Below are 22844 nucleotides of genomic sequence, written 5' to 3'. Positions count from 1 at the left end.
CTCCATACTGCTGTCTTTCAGCCACACCCCTGATCTTCTGGTAGGAAAGATCAACACCTAACCTTCTAGGACAAGGGCGAAAAATCTCGGAGGTCCAGTATGCAAGTTAAGATCCCTTGGTGGTCTAAAATTGATAGGCTTAGGCTGCCACCCGGGCAAAATTCAAAATTTCCTACCACCTGAAAATATTTAATGTGTCCAATGCGCTCAAATGACCTAATGCAGTTGTGAGCGCTGTAAAACACTTACTTGTAAAAAAAAGGGGGGGGGTCAGATTTCACCCATACGTGATCTTGATCATCTGCATTACTCAGGGCTCACTTGGGTGGTGTAACAGTTATCCTCAAACCGCACCCCTTCCTGCTACCTTTACATGGCAGTGTGGTGTTAATAAGGTCAGAGTTTCTGGAACCGAAATTGGGAGTGTTTTGTTTAAAAAAAGGTTTAGTAGGCAAAACATATGCTGTCTACGGCAGGTCAAAACCCTTAGAGTGGTTTCCATCATCGACAGATATTTAGAAGAATTTATCAAGGGGGAGTACGGAGATCCTGTCTTGACAGGTTTCTGTCTCATATAGATTTCTATGGCAGGTTCGACTGCACTAAAACTACCAGTTATTGAATCTTGTCAGGCTGGATTGTCTCTTATGCTCTTGTAATGATCCTAATAATGCTATAATAGAGATACAAGATGAGCACTTTGACCACTCGAGCCACTACCATGAAGAATCGTCGGTTTGGAAGCACCAGAAGGCAAGGCTTGATGATAAATAGCATTTGTATAGCTCAAATCCCTGCTCAACAGCAAGCTCTACAATCTATACTATTACTCCAGTAGACATGAGAGCATTCTGAAACAACCTCAATTTTCTGGGCAGCATACAGTGCAAGCTGCCACATAGGTGCTATGTGTTTTCAGCTGCTTTGTGCTAGTTTTCAGTCCTTGGGGTCATTTTTTCTGTAAATTATACTTTTTCATATATGTAGGTCAGGGCTACTCGACCTACTTTTTTTGTATTACATAATTGCCTCCTGCTCAAAATTTTTACGTAATCAGAATCCCCACATTTTAAGCTTTAAAATGATGTATGACACTCATATGTAGATTAGATATGAAAATTCCAGAAAATGGGCCTCTCAGACTAGAAGCTGAGAGACCCTGTCTGTTTTCCGCCTAAAACACTAACATACTGACAAGATCTTTCACTGTCTATAGCTGGGTACCCATTCCCACGTGGAAGAAGTGAGATTAATGCTGTGACCGAAGGGCACAGACTCTTATTATTATTATTATGATTTTTTAAATTATTATAGTGAATTACTATACAGTGCTGTCTTTTCACTTTCAATTTTAGTTACATCTGACATATATATATATGTATAGTCTCCATAGAGATGTGAAAGTCTTGGACTGTCTTCAGATGGATTTTCATGATTTGAAAATCAAATCTATACGAATTAAGAAAAATTCTGTTTTGTGAACTTTAGGTAGAGATGTAGCAGAGATGTCTTCGTAGCTAAGCTGATCCTGGTTTGTGCTGTGTCGAAAATCCATCTGAAGACATTCCTAGACTTTCATATGGAGATTATACACATAATAACTAATGTAGCAAGACAAGTCTTATTCTTATAGACAAACATTTAATTGATTATGTCTGAAAGTTTCAGACCTCCTTGACATACTGCTGAAAGATAATGAATGATGAAAGAGTGATATCTGCGGTTGTGAGGAATGTTACACAAAGAAAAACAAACTAGCAATGAAAACAAATTCAGGTCAAATTGACAGGATTGTTACAGGTAAACACGATTGAAGAGGTTAAACTCCATACTGTAGTGATTCTTTTCTTGATTGATTGACTGATCTCATCAGATCAGTAAAAATGAATCTGAAGAGCTGCTGGTCAGAGTTTTAATTTTTTTCATTTTTTCTCTCATTAGGCTCAACTACAGAGTCCAATTCAGACTTGTGTGAAATTTGGAAGGCATGTTGATAAAAAAAAATCAAAACAGTGTATCAGTCACTCAAATAATTAGATTGATTTGGGGCATGATAGTTTTTTAAATTGTTTTTTGGATTTTGAGATTTGTTTGAGGAGAGGTGTGCAGTTGGTGAACTTTGGGAACAGGAAACCCCCCTCCCTTTCTGAATTTTGGTCAGAAACCCACAAATTAGCATGCTTAAGATTTCTTAACTTCTCTTTATGTTGCGAAGATTTCAACAGTTCTGATGTCACGTAGCTCCATAGTAACAGTAGCGACAATGTCTGATGTGATCTGAGGATTGTTTGGTTGGTTGTTTTGCTGTTTGCGTTCACCACATTATGCTCAATTTGAAAATTTTTGTCCCTTATTTCTTATTTCAGGCAATTGACAAGGTGTCCAATGGTGACTTAGAATACGATCAAGTCATCACAGGCCTATGGCTTGTGACGGCTCATTTCACAGAACAGTTGGCTAAACTGAAACCTGTACCGGCACTTACCGAGCTGAGTTTCAAGTTGTTCAGGTGAGCATGATTTGTTGACTGGTTTTTAGGTTCTTAAAGTCTGTTTCTGTTTTAGCTATTGTTGAAATTTAGTAAAGAGGAGTCATTTTTGTTTGAATTGGAGTCAATTTCTTTTTTCTTATTCATTAAAGTGTAATAAAAATTGTTGATTAAATGACTATATATTGGTTATGTCCCCTATAGTTAGAATTGTAACTTGATGTATTTTTTCATTAAATATGTAGTGGAATCATATTATAGATTTGGCCCTGTTATTGTCATGATTTTAAGCCTGCATGTATTAATTTGAATCCCCTTTTACTCAACAGACAATGTGCCAAAGCCGTGCTGAACATTCAGTTTCAGAACCTGGAGGAGGAGGATGGAGTACGGAGCAACTTTCTGGTTTCTTTGGCTGCTTTGCATACCAGATTGGCTCCTTTCCACTTCACGAAGTTCCGGTTACTTGAAATACTCACTGAAAATCCATGGACTGATCCCACCTTGGCGAAAGTTATGGGAGGAGAGATAGAGGAGGATGAAAAGGAAGAAGGTGATTTACTTTTTCCATAAAAGTTATTATGCTGTAATGTTCGTAATTAATAAATTTGTTGAAAGCTGTAATAGCAGTTCTCTCGTAGACTTTGGTTTTCACCCCGATATCTTGTCAGTTGTGTTTTTTGATATTGTTGTGTATCATGTGTATGTGTAGACAGTGAAATAAACAGCAAATTTTCTCAACTTGATAATGGATATGGATGGATCAGACCTGGCAAAAGCCCTGGTAAGATACGATTTCTGAGAGGTTTTTTTGTCTGCCTTCTAAGACCATGTCTGATGATAATCTTTGGGTGTGTCCGGGGATATCTACAATTTCAAGACCCTGTTGTACGGCTTGTGATTAAACAAAGAAGTACCACAAGATTTCCTCTTTTTTTTAGCTGCTGGTGTCATCACTGGTGAAGGATGTGGAAAGATTTACAGTTGTAATATATTACATTGAACTAAATATTCTTATTCTGCAAAAGTTAATCTTAATCAACTAGAGTCTGCAGGACTCACTATTTTTCTTTCTAAAAACTCACTTTCTGCGGGGAGGATTTGGAGTGTTCATACTATTGTTTGTTAAAGAGTTGGAAGGTCTGAATAGATGTTTCTAGTGGTTAAAGCTCAGATTTGGACAGTGAATTGTATTTTTGTAGTTTCTTTTCAGGTAGTGTTACTAGGCTAATTTCATAAAGTGAAAAGAATCTTTTTTCTCATACTAATTTGTTATTTGTCTTTATTATGTCCACTTCAGGACCCCCCCAAAAAAAAAAATTGGATTTCCGTCTTTAGTGTAATGTTCAAGGTCGTTATAAAATGCTCTTTCTGTTATTGTACTATTAGCTCTGTTACCATGATCAAGTTCTCTGGTTTTATCATCGGAAAAGGTTCCTGATTAAGTGAAACGAAATACAATGGATATTTATTTGTTCCAAAAGTGTGTTTAATGAAGTTGCTTATTTACTTTTGTTCCTCCTTTGTCAGTTCGAAATTACATAGAGCAAGAGGACCCCATCATCTTGCAGTTACGTGTGGACATGATGCTGAAAGAGAACTGTGAGGAATATGCCCTGAACTTGTGTAACAGCTGCCTGATCCACCCGGAGCTTAAGACGGACCTGAACCTACGCAAGACACAGCTCTCCCTCCTCTACAAACTTGGACAGATGGACAGACTACAGGAAGAGGTAACCTTTTATTACACGCAATGCTTGTTGTTTTGTTTGTTTGTTTAATTGATTCCGTCCATTCGGCCGCTGACAGCGGCTCTGAGTTTTTCCGCTGCCTCCATTCGGCCGCTGTGAGCGGCTCAACGAAATCCGAAATAAAGGTGCACTTTTTAACACAGTTCCTACTTTTTAAGTTGTCGAAAGGAAGTAGAACTTGTAAACAAACCTGACCTCAATCTCTGAGCGCCAATATCGATCGAAACTCAGCGAAATTCTTGCAAAAATTGTTGTTTTGTTTTTTTGCGATGTAGGCTAGATCTAAGGGTAAACAACACGGAGCCTGGTATAATGAAAAGGCTCTTCAAAGAAAGATATTCAACTAAATTTGTGAAATTCTTGCATAAATGTGTGCTAGGGTGATATCGCTACAGTGTTGTGTTGATTCCTATGGATTGTAAGGACTTGTAGAGCTGAGAAAATGCGGTAAGTCGAAATTTTCGAAGAGCTGTTGCGCAATTTTTTTTCTCATTCGTTTTTGTCAGAAGGAAAATGCAATACAAACAGATTATAGGTCATTGTTATTGATAGAAACAGATTCTTCTATTTATTCCCATCAGTTTGGTGTATGACAATACATATTAGAGTAACTTAGAGCTTCACAGTAATGCATTAAATAGATGCACCCCAGGTCTAAAACTGAACAGGGAAAAATAATTCTGTCCAGAGCCTGAAAAAATCGTGGACGGAATCAGTTAAATTTTAAAAATTTAAAGCAAGTTTGATACCTGACTAGAAACAAGTGGGTAATTTTTTAGGCAGCGCTCTTTGCCTGGGTTAAGCAAGAAAGGAAAAAGAAAATTAGATACCTCGGTCACATTGCTGGGTCTAGGGCCAAATGTTAGAGCTACTGGGAACAAAAGTAATGTAGATGTGTAAATGAAAGTCGGTGTTGTGACAAAGGTTCATATAGATTCAGATAAGATCTAAACAAGATCTAAACAAACTTTGGCATAACAGGTTGCCTAATCACAGAATACTGCATTCAATTCCAATTACGCAGCCAAATAAAACTTTGATGACAGGTGAAGTGGGGAACTGCATAAGTTTTGTTCTGCTCAGAATGAGACAAGACGGCTTTTGTGATCCAGAGGCACAGTGTTCACTTCTCATTCAATAGGTACCGGGTTCAAAACTTGATGACTGGAAATTTTCTTCTTAAAAATGTTCTCCTTTCACCCCCTTTCCTGCTCTAACCATGTTCTGTCATCTGCTTTCGTCTCCACTTTCTGCAGCTTTTCTACTGCTACTCCTTGGTTCCTTCTTACTGCTGTCGGCTTCGGCCGCCACTTGGGCAAAATTCCAAATAATTTTTATGAAAAAGAAAGTGGTTAATATGTTGTCCTGCGCTCTCTTATGACCGTATGCAGGTGAAAGCGCTTGATTACATGAAATTGCCTTTTTTTTTTCAGAGCCAAAAATTGAGCATTCAGGATCAAGTGAAAATCATACAGCAGCTGCAAACCTCCAAAGCTCACAAGGAAATTTGCACAGTCCTGGCACAAACATTCATGGTGCAGAACTGGATAAAAGCTTCTGACCTGGAGGCAAATAAAGTAAGAAGTTTTAGTCTTTTTAAAATGGTGTAGAGAATTTAGTGGTTTCATGTTTATTGATTCTTTCAAATTAGAAGTGCTTTTAAAAACCTGGTGCATTCTGTGAAACACATGAAATAAAGTCAGAATTTTTAAAGGTATTTTTTAATGATGTAGATAATTAAGTGGCTTGATTCTTTTGACTATTTTAAACAAGAAGTGCTTTTAAACGCGGTGCATTCTGTGAAATACAGGGAAATTCTCATTTTTACACTTATATTTGTGCTCAGAAGTGGTCATTTTTTCCCCTTAATTTTTGTTCAGGAGCTGCTTCGTTTGTGGATCAGGCACCAGTCTGTAGTAGACCGAGAGAAGGATCAGTTCAGGGAGAGCGTTTGGGCAATGGCCAAGCTGTCTCAGTCCACTGAACAAATTGTTTTCTTCATCGACGTTTTGCGCCGAGAGGTAAGCGCTTACTGAATTGTAGCATTTTACTAAATGAGCTTTGTGTCATTTGCTATCTCTTTTTGTCTGTCTTTTTTTCCCCTTCACTGTTGTTTGGTGTTAGATATTTACCTATGTGCTTGTCCTTTAAATAAAAAGACAGCAGATTCTAAAGTCTACCCTCTGTAAATGAAGACTGCAAAGCAAAATTTATACTGATTTCAGCAACTTCGACTTTGAATTTTGGTCTGGTTATTTTTGGAAATGCTTTGGTTTTAATATTTACATCCCTTTCTTGGACAAAGAACAGTCTTTTTTATATTTTAAAAAAAAAAAAAAAAGATTAAAAAGTGTCTGATGCTTTATAGTATAAAATTAAATAACTTTGTATGGCGACAACCCCTGTTATTTATTATAGTTTTAGTGCGAGTTCGGGCACTGGCAACACACAATCAGGTCATAATAATGCCATTCCCTGGTATTGATTGGTAGAGGTTTTTAAGAAGTCCTCTCTGTTGTAGGATTCATAAGGAAATGCTGGAGAGAGTCAATAGCACAATTTGAAAAGCTCTACTAGTTATACTAGAGCGTATGAAATTGTATATGTTTAATGCTCTTTGCAACACTGTAAGGTTATTTAACACATTACACCCTAAGGGTCTGGATGGGAAGTCCATTCCTAGATCCTAAGCAAGAGGAAGGAACCCACTCCCTGTGAATACAATCGTTTAAAATACACATTTAAAAATACTAAACAAATTTCAAAAATCCTGAAAAAATAAAAGTTAAATAGAAAAATGAATGTAGTTTCAGAAAAATATAACTTTATGTATGCGCAAACTGTTAACAATGTTCTAACTTTAGTTCAATCGGGGTGTCCGACCCGTTACTCTCACTCTCAGCATCGTGGTCGGGCCCTTGATCTAAATTCTACATCTGATCAATCTGAATCGCCCCAAACTTTTTCTACAATGTTTTCATCAATATCTGATTCATCTGATTTGTCATATGCCTTTTTTTTGCTCAAATCCATCATTATTTCCTTTTTCAAACTCAGTTGTGTTGCTTTTCAACAAGTTGAGACACCTTCAGAGTGTCAGAAAAGTGATCGCACTTCGATCAGATCTAATACTAAAACTACTGGCCCGAAAAATGTCGTTTGAGTATCAAACGGAAGAAGAAACATTTTGTACTATGTAAATCAAAATCTCGGCCCCAGAGTCTCGTCAAGGTGAGACTTCATTTCTAAGGTTGCAAGGGTGGAGCGCGTAAGGAAATTCGCGGGCAATCTCGCACGAGTTAAGGTGTAATGTGTTAAGTGGCAGGACTCTGAATTTAATGTCTATCTTCGATAGGGCTAAGCCTTATGGGGAAATTCGGGTAAAGCACTTGTCCAAAGAACACGATGTTGGACGGAGCTGAATGTAAAATCTACTTGCAATCCTACAACTACAGGTGCGGTGGCCTAACCACTAGACCATAGATGCCACCACAGGGGGTAAGTACATTTACATTTTGTGAAAGACTCCTGAACGAGAAGAGTGTTTTCAAAGTTTTTTGTTTTGTTTTTTTCCTCTGCAGTGCGGCGATGTGTACTTACAGCTCTATGTGGACATGTGCATCTTTGCCATCAATGTTGACAAAGGCCAAATGGAGACCAATGTGAAAGAGGGGAACACGGAGGCTGCTCTGGCTCGTCGCTCTGACATGGCCTCCATTTGCTCCAAACTGGCCTGCCTGTGCCACCACGCCTCTGTCAAGATTGCTCGGATGTGTGCCCTCACTTCGTTTGCTCTCAAGCCCTCAGAGCAGGCTCTGAATGCCATCAGCTCGTTTTACGGCCAGGGATCTGATTGCTGCAACAATTGTCAGAAGGACAAGAACCGAGAGCCGGGGACAGTGAACCCAGCCACTCTGTATGAAGCAGAGCGTCTTCTCAACATGTTGCGACCCGAGTACCTCAACCCGGAAAACTCATATGTCAACGTAGAGCTTCTCTGTCGGCGGTTTCTTTACGACAGTCTTCGAAATGCTCATCAGCATCAGCGCAAGATGGCACAAGTGTCGCCAACGATTGTGTCGGGTTCCTCTCAAGTGGAAGGTCCTGGCAAAAAGAAAGACGCTGTGCCAGTGACGCGGATCAGCAATGTGTTCGATGCTCTGTCCCCACAGGACATGCACAGCGCTCAAATGTTGCTCAACAGAATGCGGCTGCAAAACGCTCAAAAGAAACCCACGCAGCACGCTCAAGGGTCTGCTAGTCGAGCCTTGCCTTCTGGTGCTTCCAAACCGACGATTCTTCATGGTAGTGGCTCGAGTGGTCAAAGTGCTCATCTTGTTTCCACTCAGCAGTCCAATCAGAACAAAGCCAACCTTTCAAGTGAGCATCGTCAGTACAACGTGAAATCCACCATAGATATTGAGAATAAAAACAGACTTGCTCAAAGTGCAGGTTTGATCCCGGTGCAACCAACTCGGCCTGTGGTATCTGCTTCTGCTGTTTCAGGCTCAGGGAAGTATTCTGCATCTCCCACAGCCCGGGTTACGCAAATCATCCAGTCTGCCATGAAACCAGACTCGGGCGTCACTCTTCAGAAACTGAGCCACCACACTAATCCTGAAGTTGTGAAGGCTGTGGTGAATATCATGAAGGGTTCCGCTGTCAGACAACAAGCCAGCATGCCGGCAAAACAGCAGCAAAGGCTTCCGCAGCAGCAGCAGCAACACCATGTTTACTCTCGTCAGCCACAGATGGGTAACCGAGCTCCTCTCCCCACTGTTTCTACTCTCCTCAAACCCAATGATCAACAACAGCACCGACAACAACACCGCCATCAGCAACAACAGTTAACACAACAATCACGAGTTCAAATTCAGACTTCTGTTTCGGCTAGGACAGGAAACCTTCCTGGCCAGCCAACAGCCCAGGGACAGCGGGCAAGTTCAGTTCAAGCAGGGCAGTCGAGCCAGGAAGCAGAGAAGATGAAACTTAACAAAGCTCATGTGGAAAGCATCCGCCGCTTCATGCAGATGTCTAACTTACCTCAGAGAGTCATCTCGGAGACGAAGCAGATGTCGGGCTCAACTGTTACAGTCTTGAGTAACAATTTTGTGCAGTCGCAGCATATGGGGGCCGGCCGACCAAAGACGACGGTGGAACTGGCTCAGGAGGCCTCTCTTGCCAACCTGAATCAAAAGAGGCTGCAGAAACACATGCAGTCCCAGCAAGGCTCCACCCAGCCAAAAGCGAACCCCGCCCTCTACCCTCAGCACGCTCAGGCGGTCACGAAGAATCAGCAGCAGCAGTTTCTCGCCGCTGTGAACAAACCTCGCTCAACCCCTGTCCATTCACAGCAGCAGCAGCTACAGCAATTACATCAACAGCAACAACAGCAGCAGCAGCAGCAGCAGCAATTCCATCTTGTACCTCAACAGCCACGACAGCAACCCCCCTCTCAGCAGCAGAGCAGTTTCTCAGCTAGTTCGGCCTCAAACAGCCTAACTGTGCCAGGAGCTTCATCTCACTCTCAAGGGGCAGCTGTGTTGACTGACGAACTTTCTGGGTCCATCACCGGGATTGATGACACGATCATTCGGGAACTGCTGCAGGACTCTGGCATATTGGCAGAGACTTTTGCAGACATAGCTGTGGATGTGAGTGAGGAGAAGCCTCAGGTTGAGGCCGGGCTTTCTAATTGGACAACACAAGTCGCCACAAATTCTCCAACACGCATCTATCGATACTCTGAGGTCCCTCAAAAGAGCACGATAGGAACGTCTGTTTATGTGTCTGAAAATCCGTTACAAAGTGTGTCAAATTCTCATTCTTCAAGTCAAAATCACAAATCTATGGTTTCCAGCAATAGCGGTCTGTACCAGCAAAGTAGAAACACGTCGGTGTATGGAACAGCTGCCTCTAACAAACATCAGCTCACTGCTAAATCAGGTTTGAACCAATTGCCTTCTTCTGCGGACAGAAGGCTAACAGCTGAGAACATGCCAGTCAGTAGTAGGTCACAAATATCAGTTCTTCCCAGCGCAGGCGTATCACGGACAAACTTACTTAAAAGTGCTGTACCTGCTAACCGGGAGAAAAAATCTGTGGATCAGTTGCGTGAAATGATGAAGGAGCAGGACATTCAGGGAGAGGTGTACATGGACGCTTCTAACAATGCCACTTACCGCTGTATCATTTGCAGCATGGCTTTCGAGAGTTTGGATGCCCTGAGAGAACACGTACGCAATGTTTGTAAGCCTGGACTGCAGTCGTCCAGCGTGTACAACAATAAGATCAAACAGGACAAAGCCAACTCGGCTAAGGCAGGGCTTGAGACGACCACTGTGTTTCAGTGCCTTCGCTGCTTCGAGTTGTGTGTCAGTGACGCTGGCATCAAGCAGCACCGCCTCACGTGCAAGAGGGTTCCCACTGTGCCTTCGGACTTGAAGAAAGAGGCCTCAAAACCCAAGCCGGTGAAAACTGCGCCCCCCAAACAGCCGCCACCTCCTTTGGAAGCTGCTAGTCCTGGACCTAGTGACAACTCGTACAAACTTCCACACATGCCATTACCGTTTCCATACCCGTCACTTACGGATGAGTCTGTACTCAAAAGCCTGACAGCTGCCACCAGTGATACTAGTTCTCCATCCCAAAGTCATTCCACTCCTAAAATGAAAGTTGAAAAATCCGACCCAGCTGTAAAAGTCACTCCTCTCAATGTACAAAATAAATCTATAGAGAACAAAGAAACTGTTAAACGGCCAGAGAAGAAAGAAGCTACTGCTTTACCCAGTCCTAGATATTCTGAAATGCTGGGCTCGGCAGGGAGTAAATTCTACAAGTGTGATGCCTGCCATCAGACCCTCTGCTCCATGGAAAGTTTTGTTGCTCATTGGAGAGAGTGTGCTGCGCAGCGGTCGTCAGTGAGTAAAAGTCAGAAAGATCCCAAGGCTGGGTTGTACATGCCTCGCTCTGTCTATGAAGAAATGTTGCGGAAGCAGGAAGCTGTCATTTCATCTGTGGCTCGGGGTGAAAGTGGTCATGTAAGCTTTGTTCCAGACTCAGTGACTCTTGATGCTGAAATTCTGTCCCTAAAAGATCCTTGTAAGGTATCTCGTGGTAGGAATTCTGTCGAAGAAAGGGCTAGCCGTAGGAATTCTGTCGAAGAAAGGGCTAGCCGTAGGAATTCTATTGAGGAGGCCACGAGTGAGAAGAGTCGATCTGTTGTCAGTGCAGAGTTTGGAAGTGGAGATTCGGAGGACAGTATGAAGAGTTGTACCCAGTCAGATGTTTCTCAAAATTTAGAAAAAATCAGGTCACACGAGAAGAAGGACTTATATAAGAACTCATCTCCTGCTTTGCTAGGTTCAGAAACGCAACAAGTGGTTAAGAGTCTTGCTAAAGAAATGACTGAATCCTTTGATGAGGCTTCTCCATCGACCGAGAAAGATGAAGAGGATTCAAATTCTCATAGTGATTCGGAACACGCAGCATTGCTTCCTTCTCGAAAAGCTCCTCCTAAACTGAGGGACAGAAAAACATTGAAACCCATTCAGAGCTTCATCAACGAAACATTTGTCTCCCCTTACGCCAAGATGGGCGTTAAGGCTGGAGATGGTGTTGAGAACAACCGAGAAAAGGGAGAGAAGAAAAATTTGCTCACCACCAGTGAAGAAGAGTCTGAAGAGGATGGTTTACACTGCAAGATTTGCAAAACATCCTTCAAGAGTGACAGAATCCTCATACAGCATTACGCTGGGAAACACTTGAAACCGTACACGGTGAAGACTGTTGCAGATAGCTCCTCTTACTTTTGTCATTTGTGTCAGAAAACTTTTTCCACTTTTATGCATTACATGCAACATGTGCCAAACCATTCCATCTCGATCTATGAGAAGATGAAAGCTGTAACAGCTGATAAGTTTCTCTCTCAGCGAAGTGAAAGAATCGCCTCGCAGCGTGGAATTGTGAAAAGCTGTGGGCGCAAAATGGGCCTCAGTCCGAAAGCGTTGAAGAGCAAAAAGCACGCTGCTAAGTCTGCAGTAGAAAGAATGAGAAAGCGCCTGATCACAGGCAGGAAGGCGAAAGAAAGACTGAACTTGTCAAGACAGAAACGGCACTCATCTCGGCCTACCTCCAGCGAGGACGACAATAGCTCTGATGCGTCCGGTATTAAATTGCGCCCCCCAATGACTGGTAAATTTGGCTTCTTGGCTACAACTGGAAGCCATCGCCAGGGAAAGAGCTTGAATGACGAGAACTACCTGAGAGGCCAGCAAGACGAGAGCTCTCTCCAGTCGTCAGCGGAGTATTCCTCAGAGGAAGTGGAGTCCAGATTTTTTAAGAAGCCCGCTCAAAGTGGTGATGAGGATTATGTGGTGAGTGACGGATATGACAGCGATAACTCTTCCCAAGGACCTCGTGAGACTAGAAGCAGGAAAAGGTATAGCCAGGGAGATCTTCCTGTTTCTAGATTTCCAAAAAGAAGTCGACTGTCATCAGTTTCAGGACTCTCCGGTGGTTCCACTGAAATATCGGATGAGCACAGTGATCACAATTGTCTCGAGTTGGTCAATGAAAATGAAACCAAGAGTCAGGGAGGAGGTGATGTCAGGTTTAGTTCTTTGGTTTTGTACAGACAGGAAAATGGTTGCTATAAGCCATCTCAAGAGCAGGATGGAGAAAGTGAAATTTCTGCTCCCTCTGAGGATCACTCTCATAAACTTCCGCCTAGTCCCCGATTAATAGTTAAATGTTTGAGTCAGCTGCAGAAAAAACAGTTGACGACTAGCAACCTCCAACCGACTGTTGCCTTACAATCTCTATCATCATCAGTGTTGATGAAGTTGAAACAAGAAATGCAGGGGGAGACTAATGCTCAATCCAGTTCTGCCTTGCCCTCTTATTCCTCCAGTGTTTCTAAGGTGCCTTCATTTTTGGACTCGTTTTTGTCCTTTATATCCTCAAATACAGACGATGGCACATCCCTGTGCCAAGGAGATGAGGTTGAAGGAAGCAGGGCAAGGCAGAAGAGCTGCAGTGGGCCGTTGTCAAAGAAAAGAAGGAACAGCGAGGGCAGAAGGAATAATTCTCACATGTCTGGTGAGAATAGTCCCTCTGTAAGGAGTTGTAGCGGCAGTGCTGATGGTGGCAGCCTCGACGGCGTCACTGCGGCGGACCAAGAAGCCAGCACTGTAAGCTATCGCTCAACACCGGACATTGATTCAGCCGATGTGGACGCCGGGGATACAGACGTTGGTCAGGCACTCACAGCTCACTTCTGTGCCCCTGACATAGTGTCCAAGTTTCACACTCGTCGTTGTAGCGTCAACCTAGGAGAGAAGCTGGACCTGGGTCAGCTGACCAAGGTTGCTCCCCATAGTGCTGAAGTGGTTACCCCCGAGCCCCCTGACATAGAGGTGTTAAAAGCTGTGGCCAGAGAAAACCCTCCGGTTGTGTGTTTAGAGCGAAATCTGTTTCTCGAAAAGTCTGTAAACCCTCAAAGCGATATGAAAGGTGAGGGGAGTGATTCACTAGAAAATGAAGTTTCTGTGGGAAAGGAAATTGACAAAGCAAAAGATAACAGAAGCTCTCTGTCGGAGGAAAAGTATGTTGATGAGAAATCTAGACGGGATGTGAATTCTGCTCGATACTTTTCCTCTGACACGGATACCATCTGTAGTGCGGGGGATTCCTCGGCCAATCAGTCACCAGATCAGCAGAACTCACAAGAGAATGACGACAAAGAGTGTATTGAGAAAGCAGTTGAGAACAGCAGTGCCAACATATTTTCTGCCATAGAGTCGATGGTTGCCGAGGTGCCAAGCATTTCAAAGCCTGCCTCTTTGCTGAAGGAAGAATCTCCCAGTGGTTCTGAGGGTATTGCTAATGTGGAACAGTTAGCTACGTTTACGGATGGATCTGAAAATAAGAATATTTTCAACGTGTTCACATCAATGTCTGAGAGTGTAGGAGGACAAGAAGGTCATGAGGTCATGGACCGATGTGAAGGTTCAGATGTAGATGGACAGAAGAGCCCAGTGTGTGATGTCTTGAATGTTGGCAAAAGTGAGGGGAGAGATGAGTCTACGGAAGGAGAAGGTGTAGACAAACATGAAGAAGGAAAAGGTTCCGAAGAGCATTATGTTGGTGAAAATGTTGGTGGAGAGAAGAGTTCGAAAGGTGATTGTTCAGTTCCTGAGGTTGCTGATGACAATGTACCCTCAAGTGAAGATGTCACACAAACTCAGTTTTCTGAGAGTGCTGAAGGAACGTTAGCTGAGAATAGGCTGTTGGAAGGGAGCAAAGAGTTGGGTACAGAAGCAGTGACAGAGAAAAAAGATGAAGCGTCTCATGTGTTAGAATCTTCAACTTGTGTATCTCATGCAAGTGTTGAGCAAACCTCAATTGTGATGTCTCACGATGATCCAGATGCCTGTATATCTCAAAGTACATCTGAGGATAGCAATGTTGAAACAAGGTTATTGACAACGGTAGTGAAAGAAAGTGACAGAGAGGAATGTGCAGGGCAGAAAACTGACACATGTGCAGGGCAGAAAACTGACCAGGCAGTTGAGTCCCCTGTGGCGGCTGGTGCCGACACTTATGACGAGACCACAGAGATGGGAGAGGTGGAAACTGGACAAGGAAATTCAGTATTTGAAAACAAAACTGTTGAACAGGGAGAAATGGACTCAAAAAGTCCCTTGTCCGCTATAGATCCAGGAAATAAAGAATTTCCAACTGATGAGGTCTCTGTCAGTAGTGCTCATAGTCAAGGTTTCCAGACAGGTGACAACCTATTGCCCGAAAGGACCAGTGTGAGTGAAGCTCAGGGTGCAGAGAGTGAGCAAGCAGTATGCAGCAAGGATTTAGATGAGATGGATCAGTCCACGTCCTATGGCCATGGATCAGATGCTGAGGAGGGAAGTTCATCGCATGTCAGCAGTTCCTGTGAGGCACAGATTGACACTGGCAAATCAGAGGTTTCCAAGGGAGACATGGAGACTGAGGACCAGGTCACAGACAAGGTTACTGAACAGGAGCTAGGTTCTGGTGAAATGGATGTGAGCAGTGCTGCTGCTTCTAGGGATCAGGACATAAATGGTAATGCTGCTGTTTCACTGACCCCAGCTTTGGTGGAAATGCAGCAAGAGCACAGTGATTGTCATGTATCAGAGGATGCCCAGATTTCCGATCGTTCTACAATTTTAGATGTCAAAGTCCAACAAGTTGAAGATCAAGCTCCCACCTCGCTTGATGTGTCATCCCCTTCTGGAAGTCCAGACTTGAGACCAAAGAAGGTTGTGGATGTCAGTAAGGCTTCTGAACAAAAGTTGAATGTGGAGTCGGAGAGAGTGAGGAATCCATCTGTGTCACTGGCTGCCTTTATTGCTGAGAGACTTTTGCCTGACCATAACTCTTCACATCTGCGGTCTGATGACAGACCACATGAAGCTTTGGAAAAGGAAGAGGAACTTTCAGAGGAGCTGGATGTGAAGCAGAAGGTAAAAGAGGTAACAGGGCTTGGTGTTGTGAGTAGGGAGCAGAGTGTTGGCGGTGAGGTGCTGGAGAGCCCAGTGAAGGCAGAGCAAAGTGAGCAGGTGCTGTCAGCTTTGGGACTTGTGGACTACAGCTCATCGGATGATGAGAGAGAAGAGAAGACTTCACCCAATGTGATGGCAAGTGATGAGACGAAATGCAACATTAAAGAGTCCTGTAATGAGGAGAAGAGAAGTGATGTGATAATGAGTGAAACGGAGGAGAAAACTGAGCGAAAAATGTATGATCATGAAGAGAAAGATGATATAGTTGCTCTTGTTGGTGATGTGATTAAACAGGATGAGAATAAGTTAGTTACTCCAAGTGTCAGTGATGGGCTTGTGTTCGAAAATAAAGAAGAGAAAAATGGTGTTAAAATAATTGAGAAAAGTGAGATAGAGATAATGTCTTGTGATAGGGAAAAAGTTGATGCAGTTACTCAAGGTGACACTGGTACAGGTAGTGAACAGTGCAACTTGTCGGAGAACGATAGCAGTAAACCTGGGAATGAAGCTCCTAAGCAGAAACAGCTACTCCTGAATGAGCCACCTAAGGCTGAACCAGGAGGAGGTGTTTCAGCAAAACCCATGTTTTCCATCAGCAAAATGCAGTACAGTCATAGTGTGTTCATCCCTTCTGAGAAAATGGATGTAAGACCAGCAGGACTTGGGGTGGAACAGACATACTTTGGGTATGAGCCAAGTGACAACAATGGACTGAGCGCTGGAAATGCTGGCTCATCCTTGCACCTTCCTGCTGCTGCTGCTTCAAATGCCCCTCTCCAGACATGTGAAGAAGGAGGCATTCATGTTGACAGTCATGTTTTGACTTCGCTTGTAAGAACTGGAGTCGTTGATGAGACAGAAGTGGATACGGATGGGATACATTGCGATGCTGATTTGAAATCTGGTAAAGATTACGTTATGTCAGACCCGGCTGTGAATGAGGGTTCTTCTGAGGAAGAAATTATAAGCAAAACAGAATGTGAGGCTGGCTCAGAATCTGCAGCAACATTGCATGCCTGTGAGGATAGCAAAGAAATTGTCAGCGATAGCCAGCCGGCAGACCAGTCCTCTGAGCTTGTTTCTCAGGATGATATGTGCACTGACACTGAAGCAAAAACAGAAACGGATATGGCAAATCCATGTTTGGTGGAAGTTGGGCAAGCGTCTGAGACGATCGATCCGCTCTCAAGTAATGAAGATGGAATGTGTGGAGATCCTGAGATGGATGAAGTGTCCCTTCTGTCACCGTTGACCTCACCGCAGGGTCTTGAGACTTTGGAACAAGCTTTGAATGAAGTGGATGTTAACAGACAGGCGGAGGGTAGCGCTGGTTGTGGGAGAGAGCTTAGTGAAGATGTAGATGAAGGTAGGGTTAGGCCTGCAGATAATGAGTTACAGCAAAACTCAGTATTACCCGGGACTCATCTAGCAAATGAAACATGCTTTGAAAATGTTGTAAATACCATCTCAACAGAACGAGATACAAATGAAGACAAGTTGAATCAAGGGGATTGTGAATTGTCATCTGCTCACAATGATTTGTTGGATACATCTGAAAACAAGAGTGTTCCGATAGACATTGCAGACACTTGTCATAGTAAACCTGCATCTCCGGAAAGTAGTAGTGGTAGTGACAGATTAGAAAATACCTTTGCAGAGTCTGCTGAGCCAGGGAAAGCTGTTGACATTCTAGGGAGTGGGGACTCGGTGATTGTAGAAAACTGGCAGCATACATCTCAGGGAGAGGAGTCTGTGGAGGATGAGGGTGCAGAAAATCTCATGGAAAGGTCAACTAAAACGTTTCAAGTAGAAAAGTCGGAGTCCAAGTCACAGGAAAAAGATGTGCAAACGTCTAACGAAGAAAGATCGGGGCACAGTCCTGATCCGGAAAAGTCTGTGTATGATGGAGCATTGGGAGAGCAGTGTGACAGGGTGGAGAGTGAGCAGACTGAAGATGGTGCTGATGAGGAAAAGGGAAAATGTACAAGTGCTGATGGAGTTGGTTCATTGGACATGGCAGCAACAGATGAGAATCCAGCAGGTAGCGAGCACCAAAATGCCCCGGATAGTGTAAGCAGTTCAGCCCCAGATCACGCCTCAGTTAAGGAAGACACATTGTCCACAGAAGATAAGAGTATAATTTGTGAAGAGCATCAAAAGGATGAGTCCGATAATTCAAAAACTGATCCCACAAACTCCTTGTCACAGGAGTCCCATGAAACAGTTGGAGTTGAGAAGGATTCAGAAAAGACGACAGACAACTCTCCTGGGTCTGATGGGGCTGTCTTGACCAACGCAAGAGACAAACGGGCAGGAGAGGAAGAGGATTTGGATGATTTTGACCTGGTCATAGAACAGGACACTTCCTCCCGGAATTGCGTTTCTTACATCTCAAAGCCATTCCGCTCGCACAAATCTGTGTTTTCATCCAGGTCAATGCCTGAAGAGTTGGCCTCCGGTGCTATGGTGATGGTTGCTAACTCAAATGAGGGAATTATTGAACCAAACTTGGAGTTTACGAAGGAGGGTCAGAGCAAGTTGAAGTCTATAGGGAGCAGCCATGTTGGATCAAGGCCCTTTGAATGGTCTGTCCGAGAGGAGGATGTAGGTTCGAGAATGCCTTTGCATGCTGGGAATCGAGTGCTTGCTGCTCCTAAACCTGGGCTGGGTACATCGGGTCTGGATGTGCTAGAGCGTAAGAGGAAAGCTCTGAGAGAGAAGGCAGAGAGAACGCCTTTCACCTGGGACTTGGAGGACAGTCCAGAGAAGGCTGTAAAACCTTTACAAGGCTCTCGCAAAGTGGTGGGCTTTCCGCTGGTGTCAGAGACCGAGTTGGGAGGAAAGAAAGCTCAGCGGCTCAAGGTGATGAACCAGGTTAACAAGAGACAAGCTAAAGAGCCTGCAGTGAAACGAAAGAGAGTTCAGTCGGCTGCGGTGCAAGGGCCCAAGCTAAAGAGGAGAATGTCTACCGAGGCAGTTCCTGTGAAGAGAACTCCCCTCTCTGTACCCAAACTTGTCAAGAGACCTTCTTCAACAGATTTGTCCACTGGTTCAGTAGGTGCTCCTGGCAGGAAGGATGCTCCTCTCTCTCGACGCTCTCCTGATGGGAGCCCAGATGTCAATGTTGGGAGCTTTGTCCTAATGAGTGAGGATCCGCTGCTAGCCTGTCCAGATGAGGGGAACAACTCCATCACGGTAGATGAGGAGATTTCTTTCAAACGTGACTCGTTGGCAATTCCCTTAGATGAAAACTGTCATGGTGATGTAGATTTCAGCCCGGCTGTGAAAAAGCGAGGGAGGCCTAAAAGGAAGTTAGTTGTAGAAAGTAAGTCGGATGCTGCGATGTTGCCATCAGATTCTCCTAAGGAGATACAGAAAGTTGTCAAAGTTCAGCCGGGCCTAAGGTCTGGTCACAGCTCTGTTGAGTCTAATAAGTCTGACAGGTCTGTGAAAAGAGCGGTGGATTCCCCGACTCCTGAACGGAAGAGAGTCAAGAAAGCCGAGGACACGCTTACGCCAAAATTGAAGAAAGCAGGGTTAATAAAGATCACGACAAAGACCTCCAACAGCGCTCCCACCACACCCTCTGTGTCTGACCTAAGTGCGCCGTTCACTCGCTCATCAGAAGCTGCCATCATTGCTTTCAACCGCAAAAGTCTGAGGAATCGTGGTGTAGATCCGGTAGATAAAAATTCACCTTCACAGCAGCATTCACTTGTGTCCCCCAGTGTCCGTTCTCCTCTCATCACTTCTGTTAAAACAAAAAACGATAGCACTCCAGTCAAACATCCGTCCCAGTCCGTGGCAAATAAGGCTCCCCACACCCCACAAAGAAATTCTGTCAGTGCCGTGAAAAGCAGTGGCTCCCGCTCTGAGCCTGTACCCCGGCCGTTCTCAAAATCTCAACCGTCCAGTCAACTGAACACCACAGCTGCTGTGGTACGCCGCAGAGCCCCCCCAATACCCAGCAAGACAGTCCCTCTCAAAGACAAGCCGGGCCCAGGGCGAAAGAGAAAGTCGGGCACCACGGCCACACACACCACCATCTATCGTGTAGACCCACTTCCCAACACGCCGGTTGCCAAGGGAGCCAAATCCCAAGCGACAACAGCGAACAAAGTGTCGGGAACAGTTCACACAGCTTTACCACCTGGCACGACCTCGGTCAAACCAAAACAGGTGACTTCCTCAAAAAAATGGCAGATTAAGAAAGAGACGAGGCCATCCACTAGCAAGACCAAACAGCAACGAGGCAACGTGACTCAAAAGAACATTGCCAGTTACAAACTCTGAAATAAGTGGACATGGCCAGTTACAAACTCTGAAATAAGTGTACATGGCCAGTAAACAAACTCTGAAATGGGTGTGGTTTGTTGTTATAGTTTACGCTAACTTTCCCGGAAACAGACGTTTAAAGTTCCTGTCAGAAACTAACCTGTGTTGATCATGTAAGTCCTTCTTCATGGTGCTGTATGTAATTGTCTGGGTCTGGTATAGTGTCTCTTTTCTATGGTCCTTATCTCCCCTCTTTCTTTTTTATGTTTGTTACTCTCCTGTAACACCTCTAATCTTCTGGCGCTCATGACCTTATGCAGTTGCGAGCGCCGTAAAACCTCTACTAAAACAAACAAGTGTCTCTTTAGCTAGAATGTTTCATATATCTGTGAGTTAAACGAAGTTGCCTGAGAATGGTAGGGAGGTTTGTCTTAGTATTGTCTTATTATTAGTGTCTTTTTTTTTCTGGCAATCTGTCGTGTTGGCGAATGACCTGTGTAATGTTTTGAATTTGAGTATCGCTTCTCCTTTAGGCTAGCTTTAAAATTGATGAGCAGAAAGCATCCGTTTTTTTTTCAAAGAAACTTTTTGAACTGTTTGAGTCCTTGATGTGTTTGCATTTTTATCCATTATTGTTTGGGAAAAGAAAGACAAGCCTGCCAGGTAACCTTTAAAAAATTGGATTTTCCAGTTTTGTAGCCTTTTAGGAATATCATGATTGGTTTTGCATAAAACCTGATGTTATTATTCTACTGTCAGGCCTTGTGATTGACCCCAGTGATATGGAAATGCTCACTGTTGTTATGCTCCACGAATAACGATCATTTTTCTGCAATTAATTTGATTGTCTTCAAGTCCTAAAATACCACTGCCGTGAACAATCTTTGAGTAATTGATGTTTTTGAGTAGCTACTCGGGTGACTTATAACTGTTCTTTGATGATGATTTCTTTAACTTTGCGATCGTGTAAACTTAGAGTAGATTTTTCTATGCGAGTCTCATTTTATACACTCACAATGTTCAGTTTCCTTAGAGTTGAATCCACTGGAATTTAGAGGGCTCCTTATTTTCTGCTTTAAACTATTTTTCCAGGGATGATTCTGGGGAATTCTCCTATTGTTGATCATCAAGGCTTTGCAGGTCTGGGTTGAGATGATAAAATATGTGTTGCATCCTAAAATCAGGTGGTCATAAAATAATAAAAGGGAAGAAATCAACATTTTTAAATCAAATTTGTTTTTTGGCTCAGTCTGTGTGAATTACTGAAGAACGTTGATGAAATTCACAAAAAATGTAAACTTGTAGTTTCCAAAGGAATCTACGGCTTTGGAAGTCAACTGGCTAATTTTGGCTCCGACGCCAGGACCCCCACCCTTCAATCACAAATATCTTGACTTCAATTCTAGATAGATGAGTATTTTTTTCATCAAATGCAAGGCAAATGAACAAGCTTAAAGATGGTACCAATAACCCCATGTGTCCAAAAATTGGATCGTGTCGTCATGACTCATAAGTCACAAAACAATTCTGTTCCCAATAAATGGATCAGAGAGAGGGGAAAGGGGGTGTCTTTCTTAAGTGTGAGAAAAAAATTATGTTATAATAATATATCGAAAGACAGAGCAGCTCTAATAATTTCTTAGCAGTGAACTTGCGTGGTTTGGGAGCAAAACAATAAATTTTGAATTTTATTTAGTATAAAATTTGTGGGTTTTTTTGGTAAAAGTGTGGGGTGTCTCTTGAGAAGGGGGATTTAAAAAAAGTTTATTCAGTTCCTAGTGATAATGAGTAGCTGTACTCGGGTATCAACGTACACTCACTTTCTTTATCCAAGTTAACAGCTCTTTGGTTCAGTTGCATCTGTTTAGTTTGAAGTATTGAGATTGACATGCTGTCTTGAGGGGGTAGAGGGAATTCCTCGGGGCTTGCTTTTGTTTTCATGACAAGACAAGAATACCTCTGGATTGACACCACACCACTGCTAGAGTTTTTGCTAAATGTTTGTTTTTACTTTTGGTGTTGCTGGTGTTACTTTGAGTTTTTGTTGTTTCTGTCAAATCTGGTAATTTGAATTGTATAGTTTTGAGTGAATACATGCAAAGCTTTGCACAAAGTATCCGTGTTATTTTTGTTCTTGCCAGTAGTTGTTTGCTCCCAAAATTCCAAATGTCCTTAGGTGATCAACCAGTAGGTTTTCTGGCTGGAACGTTTAAAATTAAAAACCCTGTACAACCATATTATTGTTCTATGACTGGTAATGTTCAGGGTTACTGTACTGTACCGTGCCATTGTTTTTAGGGTTGGGTCTTCTTTTTTTCTTTTTTAAGAAAAGGAGATGCTCTTGAACTTGGTGAATTGTTCTGGAGTTATGAGAAGAAAGGAACAGCAGAAAGATGGAAGCTCGATGTGTGTGTGTTTTTGGGTTTTTTTCTTTTCTCTCTCTCTCTCTCTCTCTCTCTCTCTCTCTCTCTCTCTCTCTCTCTCTCTCTCTCTCTCTCTCTCTCTCAGAATTCAGTCTTATCATTGGTGCAAGACGCGTCTATCACTAACAACACACTGCCAATTACATTGTTCTGTTACCGCTCCATTTGATGAAGGCCACCTCAGTGTTTCAATCGAATGTTGTTTCTGTTATCACAATGTTTTATTGTTGTCGTGTAAATAAATAAATAAAACTTTGAATGATGCTCAGTTTATTTGTAAGATGAGAAAATTTATCACAGTCCAAAGTGGGCTTGCATATTTTTATTTGATGTAATTATAATAAATCTTTTGTTACTGTGATTG

General features: G+C 43.1%; 1 protein-coding gene across 1 annotated transcript in view; it reads left to right on the top strand.

Annotated features, from left to right (window-relative positions):
• LOC101848349 overlaps positions 1-22165 on the top strand; it is a 37345-nt gene extending 15180 nt beyond the window's left edge. The window contains exons 2-7 of the mRNA XM_005097799.3: positions 2367-2509; positions 2818-3041; positions 4019-4221; positions 5673-5816; positions 6120-6260; positions 7821-22165. Coding sequence (XP_005097856.1) covers positions 2367-2509; positions 2818-3041; positions 4019-4221; positions 5673-5816; positions 6120-6260; positions 7821-20075 — 13110 coding nt within the window. The 3' untranslated portion in view covers positions 20076-22165. The remainder of the gene's footprint in view (positions 1-2366; positions 2510-2817; positions 3042-4018; positions 4222-5672; positions 5817-6119; positions 6261-7820) is intronic.
• Positions 22166-22844: the final 679 nt, after the last annotated feature.

The sequence above is a fragment of the Aplysia californica genome, unplaced genomic scaffold (assembly GCF_000002075.1).
Source record: "Aplysia californica isolate F4 #8 unplaced genomic scaffold, AplCal3.0 scaffold00164, whole genome shotgun sequence".
Lineage (NCBI taxonomy): Eukaryota > Metazoa > Mollusca > Gastropoda > Aplysiida > Aplysiidae > Aplysia > Aplysia californica.
Note: the sequence above shows the minus strand (reverse complement) of the source record. Positions and strands in the feature narration are given on the sequence as shown.